General features: G+C 40.1%; 1 protein-coding gene across 2 annotated transcripts in view; it reads right to left on the reverse strand.

Annotated features, from left to right (window-relative positions):
* Window positions 1-3,412: 3,412 nt before the first annotated feature.
* Window positions 3,413-13,322, reverse strand: part of IntS3 (integrator complex subunit 3) — a 62,033-nt gene continuing 52,123 nt past the window's right edge. For both annotated transcript variants that reach the window (XM_084593879.1, XM_084593880.1), the window contains exons 27-29: window positions 12,278-12,350; window positions 8,850-9,045; window positions 3,413-3,988 (exon numbers count right to left, since the gene is read on the reverse strand). In XM_084593879.1, coding sequence (XP_084450005.1) covers window positions 3,914-3,988; window positions 8,850-9,045; window positions 12,278-12,350 — 344 coding nt within the window. In that variant the 3' untranslated portion in view covers window positions 3,413-3,913. The remainder of the gene's footprint in view (window positions 3,989-8,849; window positions 9,046-12,277; window positions 12,351-13,322) is intronic.

Genomic DNA, 13,322 nt, shown 5'->3' on the forward strand with positions numbered 1-13,322 from the left:
ACTCTAGTCTGGTGTTAATGCGTGCTCGTCAATGGGGCCATCTGGGCCAACGTTACTCTGCTGGGCCACTAAGCGAACCCGAATTTCAACGATATTAAATTTGCCAACTTGTTCTGCACTGAGGATATTGCTAATTTTCTTCCCTGACAGCACTCAAGCTTTTAATTTGAAAGCTGTCTTCCGGCGATTTCAAATAAGACCGTGTAATTACCCAATTTGAATTGTGGTGCTGGCGAAGACTCTTGAGAGTTCCTTGGACTGCCAGAAGATCAAATCAGTCAATATTGTCGACCATAAACCCTGACTGCTCATTGGAGGGTCAAATTCTAAAGTTAAAGCTCAGCTACTTTGGTCATCTGATGAGAAGAGAGGAGTCGCTGGAGAAAGATTTGATGTTGGGAAAGGTTGAGGGTCGCCGGAGAAGGGGTAGGCAGCGAACGCGATGGTTAGATGGCATCCTCGAGGCACTGCAGATGAAGTTATGTGATGTTAGGAAGATAGTGAGAGACCGGAAAGCGTGGCGTGACATGGTCAATAGGGTCACGAAGAGTCGGACACGACTGAACGACTGAACTGAACTGAATTACCCAATGTCTGTAAAGAAGGTACCGTAAGCTGTTGTCCATTAAATATTTTGAAGAAAAAAATTCCTGATCGTCAAGAGGTGGGCTCCTGCAATCACATATGCTCTTCTGTTTATGCTAACTTCAGATGCGAATAAATAGAAAAGCCATACAAGAAAATCTTGAAAAATTTGTACGGCAAATCTATGGCGACAGTTTACAATATTTTACTTTGCAGGATAGCCAACCGGAATTCATTCTTTCTGGCTAACATCCCTGCATTCCGCCCTCCTTTTCTCCTCCTTTCTTTTACTTTTGAGGGCAAGTATAGAGGTTGCTGTCTAAAGCAAGATAGCTATTAACCACAAACATTTAACACTGCATTATACCGAATCTTTCCACTTATAAAATATTACCAGTATATCTTCCAGAGACAAGGAACCACCACTGCACAAACTTCACGAAAGCACAGATGCACCAGGTATACTAAATGAAAAAAAAAAAAAAAAAAAAAAAAAAACAATTATTTTTTACTATCTGTCTAAATACTGTAATACACTATACAATTATTCATAAGCATAAAAAAGATGTCACTGGCATAGTAGATGTGTCCATCGCTTCGTGAGAGAACATTTTTACAAAATTTAGATTGATCGTTGAGTGAGCCCAGTTATTGATGTTGATGTTAAACATTACTTCTTTCTAAAATTCTGCAAACTTGGCACAGATAAAGCTTTCTGGTAACTCTGAAGGTCTTTACATGAGCAAAGAATACAATTATAGCCACCACTAGTTTACCCTGCATTCAATGCCAACTGATACACTAAATGACACAAAAATTGACAACTACATCTTCTACAGCTAGGACTGCATAAATGCTCAAATTTGATCAATAACAAACTTGAGATAACAAAAAAAAAAAAAAAAAAAATTCATTATTTACATATTTTGTTCAGGTATCACTACATGAACATTCAAGAGCATTTAAACATTATGATTACAGACAGTATAAAATGCCAGCAGTTTTCTTTCAGAGGGGCAGTAAGAGTTAAATAAATGAGCCACATAATATAAAAAAATCTCTGATTGGTACAGTAACTTGAGGCAACCAATGCATTGTGTACTCTAATAGATAACCTGATATTTACATTTTACCTCTTAAAACCTGAGAAAATGCACACTTGTGGAACCAAAACAAGCTCCCACTTTATCTTGTAAAGCTCATGGCAATGGTAAGCCCCTTCCACCAAATTTTAGGCCATTTACTTATTGCATTTATAGTTGATCCTTGTCTCAACAAAAAGTCAAGCACTATTTTCCAACTGCAGAAATAACGCTGATAAAGAAGGTTTTTATGCACATGTATGTTTATATATTTTTGTTGCATGCTTTCTTAAAATTTCTGCTTATAATTTGCTTGAATCAGTGAACATTATACAGTTTAGTAGGCTGATCACACAGATATTTTTATAGGCATCTTTGCAGAGATGAAACCCTCTGAAGTTAGGGGAAAAAAACTTCATGTGTGTCAATTTTGTAAAACTTTAGAAACAATTATAATATGTTAGAATCAACAAGAATAGCTGGGTACACTGTATTGTAAACAAAAATGCCCGCTAGAACTGTTAGTCAAATACAAAGATATTTCCAGTCATTCACAACGAAAGATGCAAAAAGACATATTGATGACTTTACATAAAGATGACCTTTATAAAAGTGTCATATCTACAAAAGTAGCAGCATTATGATATGCACACCATAAAGTGCCCAGCACCTGAACTGACTAAGAAATAAAAAACAATTAGCTTTTTGTTTTTAGATGTCCTATTGCGTTCCAAAATCTGTCTGCTTCGCTACTTTCATATATTCCACACACATATCTTGAAGGGTATATCGTTGAATTTCATATTAGCAGAAAAGTATGCACAGTGAGGTGTCCAATGTTAGTGGTTATAGCTCATTCGCTTTAGATGAAAACTATAAAAATTATCAAATAAAGTTTCCATGCAAACTGTTTAGAAAAAGAATACCACTTCAGCAAACTTTTGCTGAAGTGGTATTCAGCAAACTTTTGCAAAAGTCATAAATATGCTGCATAAGATTTCAAACATTTCTTCGTAATATATTTGCAGTTATTCACAATTAAGGGTAGTAAAAACAGCAGTGCATGCAAACGTGGGAGCCCACCTTTGCATGGTCAAAGAATTTTTTTGTTTTGTGATATTATTTTTAGGACAAAATAATCACAGCGCCTTGCTTTCGAGACATTGGGCAGTGATTATTAAAATATTGTGCAAAACCAAGATGTCGGCTAGTCACATAATGCATAATGTCATTGGAAATAACACTTTCTTCATTGCTGTGATCCTTATATCTTACTGTACAGTAGTGAGCAGAAATCATGAAGATAGTGCAGAATGCAATGAAAAAACATTACTTAACGGAAAGCTAGCAGGCTGTTAAACTAGCAACAAGTTCTGCATGGGAGACTATGCCAGTCTGCTGTTTTACTCCTTTAGCAAAAAACTTGTAAATTTCTTGAGAAAGCACACTGTCACAGTGCTATGTGATCTCTGTACCACAATACCACTAGAGTGATAAGACTCGTGCTCCAAATGCCAGGACAATGACCGTATCTCACACATGATACATCATTTATAAATGAAGCATTAGAGCGGTGTGGTGATTTGGATGACTATTAAAATGAATCTACAGGCCATAGTTTCTTTTTCAATACAAAATACAAAGCCTAGAAAACAGTTCAAGAGTTCGCAAAGGCGGACCGACCGGTGCAATGTTATAGACCAATCAGTCTACACCAAAAGAATAAGACAACGGACACCAGACAATTAACAAGCCAGCCTATGTTATAAATAGCTTGTAAGATTTATTTCATTTAAAACAGCTAACGATGGACTGTCCTGCACCTGTATGTGCCTGGTCACGTTGCTGTACACTGTGCTATTTACACCGAATGCTCCATGCCTCAACATCTTTACTTTACAAAAAATAAAAACAAAACAAAAAAGCTGGAACTGGAGAGACGTCAGACACAATTTGTCCAAAACACTCCTCAGCATGGTGATAGCCATTCACAGCGTCACAATATCACCCAGAAACAGTGCGGTGGCACCGAGTGTTGAGCGCATGAGTCTATACGTTGCATTGATCAAATCAATCCAATCACTTCACACTGTACATGGGTCCACCATTTTTACGAGTTCATCTTCTCTGGCACTTTCTGCCTGGCACTGTGGCGTATTCATCTTTCTCAGCTCAGCTGTCGGGTGCCTCCGATGTGTACATATTTATAAAAGGAGGGAAGGCTTGGACGAAGCTCCCTTGAGGTTTCAGTCGCTGTCTGATGTAACAAGGGCTGTTTTCTTCTTCTTACGTGGTGGCTTGGGCTTGGCAGCTTCTTCATCCTGGTAGAGAGGACAGAGATACCAGTTGCAAGAGCAGTTCTCCAAATAACGTTAAATGAAAATAATCTGATATCAGAGTCTGACCAAATGCTTGCATGACACAGGCCCTCGCAGTTAAGCAGAGTAAGCTTCGTTAAGTGGTCAAGTATTCCTTTATTGGTGGTGTGGTGTGAGAGTTTGCAACCTGAGGGGAATGGTGCAACTCAATGCTGGCAAAATACAACACGGTTCATGAAAAGAACAAAAAGAAGAAGCTTTGGCTATAATGTGCACAGGAAAACCCTTCCAAGTTTCCTTGCTGTACCAGAAGATAAAGTTTTGGCTATGGAGTGTCACAGCAAATGCAGCATTCTCGGCAAGGCTTTACTTTCTTAGACGTCTTACATAGACTTCAACGTACTGCAAGCATAGTAATATCAAGTGCCGAAGACATGACAACAAAATTAATGCTGCACGTTTTGTTAATATGAATGTTTCAGCAACCTTGATCAGTCCTTTTTCACATATAAAAAAAAAAAAAAATCAAAGCTGGAAATGATTAGGAAATAACTCGGTTAAAGCACCTATGCAGGCTGTCAGAGGTGCAGATCTGACCCATTTGCAATGGTGTGATGCATCAAATCATGGCTTAGCTTGATACCAGGCTTGTGCAAGCCATTAGGTCCAAGCTTTTTCTCCCCAAAGCTAGCTTTGCTGCTTCACACTCCCAGAAGAAATAACAGTAACCAAAAAATCTCATACCCAATACCTAGCTCTTTCACTGGACTTCTTTATAACTTTCTATAATGCATTAATCAATTTCTTATTTTGGGCTAGACACGGAATTTGCACAACAACATTTCATGTACTTATTTTTTCACATCAAGATTAAATTTGGTTTGCATAATCTGTAATGTGTGCAGAATGCAGTTATCCAATTTTTAATACAATTAGTAATGTTCTTGAGACTCTTTTTTTTTAAGTAGCCAGCAGCAACTGAAAACAATGCACCACATAAGATATAAAGCTGCCTCAAAATGGTGCCTCCAAAGGGACACATCAATTTGTCCAAGCATGCACAGTTGAGTGTTAGAAACAAGAAAAACCATTCTCCACTGCTCTGCTATGCTTACTGCCATTCCCAGTATGCACTATATAAAGAGAAGGTCAAACCCTACAAGTCTTAAGGTTTTCATTCACCTAGCTTTAACATTAAGGGAGCAAAAGTTTTCTAGAAGCATGGCCCCTTAAGGCGGTGAGAAAGAGCATGCAAGCTTGCCATGCAGAATGATAATATTTAGCTGCATAGGTTGGCTCCATGGCTTTTGTTTCTATAACCTATCTATTTCACATCTCCTGTAACTTAAAGAATGTAGCATCCAGTTTTAAAGAGTGTAGGATGAAAGTGGTCGACAAAAGAAACAATGCACACAGCTGTAACTGTGCCCGTTCCACTATTCTTTGCAAGCTCTCTTTCTGTGTCTCGCATCACGGCTCGTAGCAATCTATAGCTATATTAAGCACTTGTGCACGCTCGCCGTTTTAATGGGAAAGTTTGCACCCAAGTAGTTCAGTAAGTTGTCGCAATGCGTAGTGATGTGTGGTGTGGTGCTGCATACGTTTTGTGCCCCGCAAGGACCATAGCAGCAGCTCTCAATGGCTGTAAGCGATTTGGCTTTATGCAATATTGGAACTGCTAATCGTGCGCTTGCTCCACACACAGGCACTTGTTGATTCCATGAAGGAAGAACAAACTAACTGATGTGTCAGGTGTGAGATGCTGCAATTAATGAATGCCATTTGGAAATCTAGTGAAGTATGGTCACAAACTGAGGTGAACAGGAACTTCAAAAACTTCTTAGTGTTTAGGAACCTTGAGTAATTTAAAAAGTAAAGGTGCAGTTTCAGTGCAATGCTGATGCATGTGCTAGTCAGCATATAACATGAAATAAGGGACAGAACCAAAACTGACAATTCAAACAAAGGCAAATACGCTTTGCACCCACCTCTCACATCTGAACAAGACTTGGAAAACCTCTGCGCAATGCTGAAATGAAGTGACTGAGCTACTTACATGCTAGCAGGCTGCTATGCATTTCTCCTTCATAACTTCCTGTTTAGTTCCTGAAGACTGCAAATCTGTGTGCGTTTTGTTTCACTACTTTTTGGAGTAGAATAAGCATGCCTAGATAATGAGGAGGTTCTTTGAAGGCTGCAAAAGTTACTCTGCGGTGGAGCCACTTGAGAGGAGCATGCTCATGTGCCGTTAAAATATTTTTACTTTCACACGCATGAAGGGTTAGGGTTCGGGCTAGTGGGTAATCAGCTTGAGGTTTCATAGCGCACAACAGAGAAGGGACACAAAATGAGCACTTGAGTTGTGTCCCTTCCCTGTTGTGCGCTATGGAACCTCAAGCTTTAACACACAGACAGATTTGCAGAAGCAATTTCGACATCTATTCTCTGGCGTTTATGCATACCTTTTATTCTTCTCACCCTGCACTACCTGTTGCCTTAAAAAGAGGCATTATGCTTCTGTTGTTATTCACAACAGAAGCAGAAACACTTAAAAGTACACAAGGAGTGTAGATGACTAAATGAGATTTGACAAATTTTAAGAAAAAAAATAAATGAAAACGGGGGTGTAGTCTATTTCCAATAAAAGAAAAGAAAACCCCAAATGTACATTACACCTACTAAGCACTGTACAAAATGAGCTGGCTTCTCAGCTTGCCTTCAATGTTTTCAAAATGATCCTCAGTCATGGAGGTCCTTGCAAGCCTCAATTTTCATGCAAAGGGACCTCACAGATGGGTGGCTACTAGCACAAGTGATGTCATAACAACACAGATGCATGAATTTTTCCTTCACTGCATCTTCGCTCACATTTCAGGCCTTGGAAATTACACAAAACCTTTTACAATCACAAATGCGCAGCCACATTTTTCATCTATCGGGTTAGCTCAATTAGGACTGTCCCATGGGCCACTGTTCACATATGAGCAATAATTTTTCGAGCACTGCCACTCAAATTTCCGCGCTCTGGAAGATGTGTCGCCCTCTAGATGGTAGTTTGAGAACCAAACTTTTGATTTCAGCATATAGTCAACTTTTTTTTCTCAGCAAGTGGCGATGCATAAATTATTTTTTGTCTGGAATGTGGTGAGATTTCAAATCTTGATGGCAAACCAGCCCGATCTATGTGACCCTGTGCTAAATGTGTTAGACCATAAGCCACAGAAAGTTAAAACCTGTAACCTGTGCTATGAGCAGATAGTTCAAGTTGAAGACAAATGCTTTTATCAATTTAGCTGAGCTTTTACGAGAACAGTACGACCTCATAATGAATTTCAACACACAATATATTAGAATCTTGATACTTTAGCTCCACTACATTAATTGGTGTAGTTAGGAGAATGGGTGCGTCAGAGCCTCAACAACCACCATGGGACTGCAAAACATTTTGCATATCGTAATTATTTTTACTGCAGTCGTTTATTTTGATACTCAAGCCTTTTGCCTGCCTATATATATATATATATATATATATATATATATATATATATATATATACACATATTTCAGTGAATCTGCAAAGAAATTTGTATGGTTTGGTGTAGCAGGTTTAACGTCCTAAAGCGACTAAGGCTATAAAAGACGCCGCCTGGAGGGCTCCGAAATTTTGACTGCCTGGGTTCTCTACCGCGCAGTGTCAGTGCATGTTAAATAGCAGCTGAAATTGAATCCCGCGTCCTTCGGTGCAGCAGTCAAGCTCCTTAGCCACTAAGCCACCATGGTAGGGCAAATTTGCAAAGAAACGTTTCTCTTCATGTTATATATAATTTTTAAACAAAACATCTTGTATTTGCTTAATGGTTACATTTTAGTATACATTATAACAAACTTGCATAAATATTTATCTATTAAACACTTCTTGCCATGACTTCTAAAAGTTGCCTGTTTTTTTCCACAGTCCCAACAGTCAATACCACAATCAATATCACAAGAAAGAAACAGAGATATGCAAGTTATATTTTCAGAAGTAAGAAATGAGCATATTTTACAAAAATTTGCACATTCCAGGATTTTATTATGATTTCTAATTTTTATAATTATTTTAAAACGTTTTTCTTCATTATTTTCTAATTTTTTTTCTCCAAATTTTTACCAAAAGCTTGCACTGCAAGATTTCTTTTTTCAAGTTATGTGTAAAGCTTCAGTAAAATTTTATATGAACAAAAAAGCAATCAAATAGCGACATTTCGATTTATGTTAAATCAGAGTTTATTGAATATTTAATTTGTTAAATATGTTTTGCCCACACACCCAAGAAATTGCCCATTTTTCTCATGGCCCGAAAAATTGAAGTGGTGGGTAGCTTTTTATTTGTTAAGCGGCATATTGCACACACCGTCAACGCAGCAAAAAGACCCTCTTCTATGTTATCACATTTCTCCTAGCCTGTTGTAATAAATAAAACGGACCTTTTATTTTCAGTTGCATATGCTAGTCAGCAGTTTGGCTTGAAAGTGGTAATTTATGCAATGCTAGGAACAGTGCCATTCCAAGAATACTGATTGGTTAGAGTGTAAGCCATTTCTTGCTTGCAAGAAGGTGGCCACCTACGTTTCAAATGAAATTCGAAACACAACCCCATCCTATTTAAGTATACTGACAGTGCACTAGGTGATGTCGCGAGTTTATTTTGATGTTGACAGAAAAGTGTGCTAATCTAGTTTCTTTACATCATGATCAGATATTCAAATGCTGACTGAGGCATATACTTAGTAGATAAACATTCTCCCCATGCATGCACACTACCATCTGGTGGGCCTGAAGTAAGGACAGGCCCAGCTCTGTCTTCCTCTCCAGCCAAACTCACCTCACTGCTTTCAGTGCTGCTGTCCGAGTCTACCAGCACTGCTTTTCCTCTAGACGCGGCTGCTTTCTGGGAGGAGGATGCAGCATTGCTTGTTTTCCCCCCCCTTCCACCTCGTGATGATGAACTCTTGGGAGGCGTTGAAGGCGGAGCCTTGATATCTTCCGCATCGTCCGCCAAGGCAAAAAGGTCACTGTATCTGAGATGATGACGATAACAAGAACAAGAGTGATAAAAACTTGAGTTGTGCACTCTCAGCACTGACAAAAGCATGGTTCCTCAGTGCTTTGTGTTCAACTGTTAACAAAAAATCACAGTTGGAAAGAAAAACTTCCAGCTTTAAGTGCCTGTAAGAGATTGTGTCGCTCGCTAGGCACTAAAACTTTGCGCGTATAATCACAGACCTGTATATTATTCACAGAGGTACAAAACGGCAATAGTACATCGATCGACCCTGTCATTGTCCCTTTACCTACTGCTCCGTTGCTTAAAGTCTAGCAATGTGAAATTTTCACCACTGTAAAACAAAAACTGGCATGAGAGGAATGCTTGCAGTCACAAGAAGGGAATGCTGCTGACACAATGTATTAACCATGCTCCAATGATAATTGTACCTCCCCATGACAAAAGCAGCAGTTGTAATAGCTTTGGCTTTTTGCAGCATTCCACCAAGTGTCACGACAACAGTTTATGTTACAAAGCAACACAAAATAAGTGGATGTAGGTAGCAAAGAACGCACAGGGCGAGCAAAGTGCAGCCATCACCGCTGCTCAGTTGCTTGCGGTTCCGGCGTGCGACAGGAGTGTGGGTGGCAGAGGCAAAGAGGAGTCTTATCCCTATACCTCGTAGTGCTGAAAAAGCTATTAAATTTGCAGAGGCAATTGTCCTTGCACTGCTGAATACAGTACCAATATCCTCCTTGATTACACAATAGCAACATAGTAGAATTCCGCTGTCACGTTTTTACGCAACCACTCGAAAAAAATACATATTACAAGACAGAAAGTTGGTGGTTGGTTGGTTTGTGGGGTTTAACATCCCAAAGCGACTCAGGCTATGAGAGACGCCGTAGTGGAGGACTCCAGAAATTTCGACCACCTGGGGTTCTTTAACGTGCACTGACATCGCACAGCATACGGGCGCCTTGCTTTTCGCCTGCATCGAAAAGCGGCCGCCGAGGCTGGGATGCGATCCCGCGTTCTTGGGAACAGCAGTCGTGCGTCGTAACCACTGCGCCACCCCGGCAGGGAGCCAGACAGAAAGTGAGTGCCCATAAAACAAGTGTACACTCTTGTCTCCTATTTTCTTTTTTAACCGCATGATCGTACGCAAGTGCAGAATATCCTTAACGTCCAGTAACAGATAAACATTTGCCTGAGCAGTAATTGAAAGAGGGGTGACAGCAGTGGAGAGGTAAGGAATGCCCAGAGCAGGCAAATTTGAGGTACACCTCCATTTCTGCAATTTTGCACAGTAGTCGCTTCAATCTTAAATCACTGTGCATTGGAATCAAGATATTGTGTTTTAAGTAGCAGGTGAAAAGGAAAATATGGATGATAGAAGCAAGACTTGAACCCAACTGACACAACCAGGTGTAGCACAGAACTTACCATGTCACCTGCTGTGACATTGTTTCTTTTTTGCTTCTCCGGTGATTTGAACTCTAAACAATGAGGAAAAAAAAAAAAAAAGAGGCTGTGGAAAGACAGCTGTGGCTTAGCTTTGGACCGGATTGAATTGTGTTAGCAATACCTTCATGACTGCGCTTATGGTTCAGCATGTAGTGTACCTCATGGTGTAGCTTAAGATGTTAAAGCAGAGCTTTATATATGAGCTGGCAGGAGCTGCCAACTTGGGTCTTTCGTTTCACATGGGACTGTTATGTCAGAATCAGCCTGCCAGGATCCTGGCATTCACGTTACCCCTATAGGCCTCTAAGGCAAGTTCATACGGCTTGGTTAAAGCCGTATTTGGCTCGGCTGCAGCTCAAGGTAAAACGTGGCCCTTCCCGAGATTACACGACGGGCTGAAGCTTGCCGCAGTATAAAATACTGCACCTAACCGTAGCAGCAAGATTCCTGTCACCAGTAAGAATGTGCAGAAATAGTATGGACGCAACACGCTGCAAGCCATCAAACACAGCAGCGGCCAAATGAGGATGCAAACAGGTCCCACTTGAGCCGGTATGCCCCTGTCCTTTCACGTGCGCTACTATACGTAGGCTGTCAAAATGCTGGCATGTAATACGGAACTATCGTGCTGAAGTGATGTTCATTACATTACATGTGGAAATGCTATGTCACACCTGAGATGTAACAGCCTAGTTTGTACTGTATGGTTTGCATTGTCATTTGGACAGGACATGGTGATAAAAAAGTATCAGCCAAGAAAATGCAATACTTGAGAATGTAACAGCAGAGTTCTACAGTATGTACATGTGGCATTTGTAGTGGTGTTTGTAAGCTTCTATGTTTCTAAAGACAAGAAAATTCTATGCAATGCACAAATTTTATAAATAACTCTCTAGAACACAGTACATAAAAAAAAAATCTCTATATTTTTAGTATAACTCAAAAACAACACTATAAGATTATAAATTCAGCTTAGTATGCAGGCATCATCATAACAAAATTTTGCGCATTTCAATTAAACCATTTACTGCTTTAAACACTAGACAGTTGAAGCAATGTGAAGGACTGCTAAAAGGTAGTGCTCTGGCTTTCACAAAAATGACATTTGCTGTCGCTTGTTGCAGATAGCAGAGCCGTCAGCAATGACTTTAGTGGTTATGTAGCTTACTGTTGAAAACCTAGATGGTACTGCCAACATGCCTAGCTGTGTTGAATATGTTTAATGTCTGTGCACTCCTCCCCTGACTGGCTGACGTTCGAGGCCTTTAGCGACGTGCTAAGGTAAAATAAAGGCCAACGACAGCCGGGCAGACAGAGAGGGGGGATGCACAGAAGACGAGGGTGCTTCCAACTAATCTACTACACATTCTCTCCTGTCATAGCGGTGTCATGCGAGCCACAGAGGAAATCGTGGACGCTTCTGCTACAGTTGTGTCATCAGTGTCGTCGTGAACTGCTTCTATGTGTGTTTAGCCTGGGTAATGGTGGTTTCCTGTGAAAGACTGCAAGGGTATTTCACCTACATTTATATTCCATTCTAATTTTCATTCAGCGTTGTCACTGAGTTTTTGAAAAAAAAAAAAAAAGAAACAAAGAAAGAAGTGCATGCAATGAAAAATTGCAGGCTTTCCTTGATTTCACTCCATACCTAGGTTTAACTGCAGTGTCCAGCAATGATGCCCCTGTTTGAAATCACTGTACCTTCATGTATATTTTGCAGCTGTGCACATTACTAGTACACCCGGAAACAAACTGTAAAAATTTAAGAATGAGCAGCATGCAAATTCATGTTTACTCACTTCGTCTTTTGCGCTTCAGAGGATGTGGCCTGCACCTGCGAAAGAGCTGCCTGAATGGCGCCCTGGCCGAAGACTGCATGATAATAGAGAGAGAGAGAGAGTAAAAATCAGTACAACACTACCTTCAGGTAAAAATCAAACATCTGCCCTGTTACACCCGCTGACAATAACAGAAAGGTCTTCCATATAAGCTGTGTTTTGATGAAGTGCAACTGCTGCAAATGCGGATTGGCTGGTTTACCAAAACAAGCTCGGAGTGACAAAAATGCAGCATGCAACATTCAAAACGCTATCTTCACACCACTGGGAGCTAGGCTAACCAAAGTGCTCTACAAACTAGAGATAAAATAAGGAGCCTAGACGAAGAGGCACACCCAGCAAGCAACCAAGGAAAGCATTTCACCATGCTCTGATATAGTAAAACCTCGGATAGGTAGTAAAGTGAAACTGAAGTCCCAGTTAGTGAAAACGTTTCTGATAAAAATCGATCATAGTAAAGATGACGTACTTCCTACGGACTGATATCATCACAGGTGCGTTATACCGTTGTCACACGGGCATTTCGAAGGCCCTCGAACTGACTGCCTATTGACTCGAAGGCCTTCGAAAGCTGCCACACGGGCGTTTTCAATGGCCATTGAGTCGATAGTCTATCGAGTCGACGGAACAGCTCAGAACTCTATCGAGATCTCGAAGGCCTTCGAACATCGTGCAAGGTTGCTAGCGTTGACCCAAGGAGCGTCACGCACACACTTGCACAGCGCCTTTTACGGTACAAAAACGTTAACAAAAATTATTTTATATCTTTATTTACGCGGTAAAATATTAATTTTAAAATAGCATCGCTCTTTTTTTAGGCGTATTATTTAGTAATCTCGACTACTGTAGCATGAGCCACCGAGAAAAACAAACACAATAAAAAGCGCAGTCGTATGAACGCCAACGCGTAAAAAAAAAAGGTTGTCCTTGAACAACAACTAAACACCTGCAGTTACTAAAAAAAAGGTAACAGTTATATTTTATTTTGCATTTATAGAGATATTTT

This window comes from Amblyomma maculatum, chromosome 2 (assembly GCF_055883805.1).
Source record: "Amblyomma maculatum isolate TAMU_Amacu chromosome 2, ASM5588380v1, whole genome shotgun sequence".
In the NCBI taxonomy this organism is placed as follows: Eukaryota; Metazoa; Arthropoda; class Arachnida; order Ixodida; family Ixodidae; genus Amblyomma; species Amblyomma maculatum.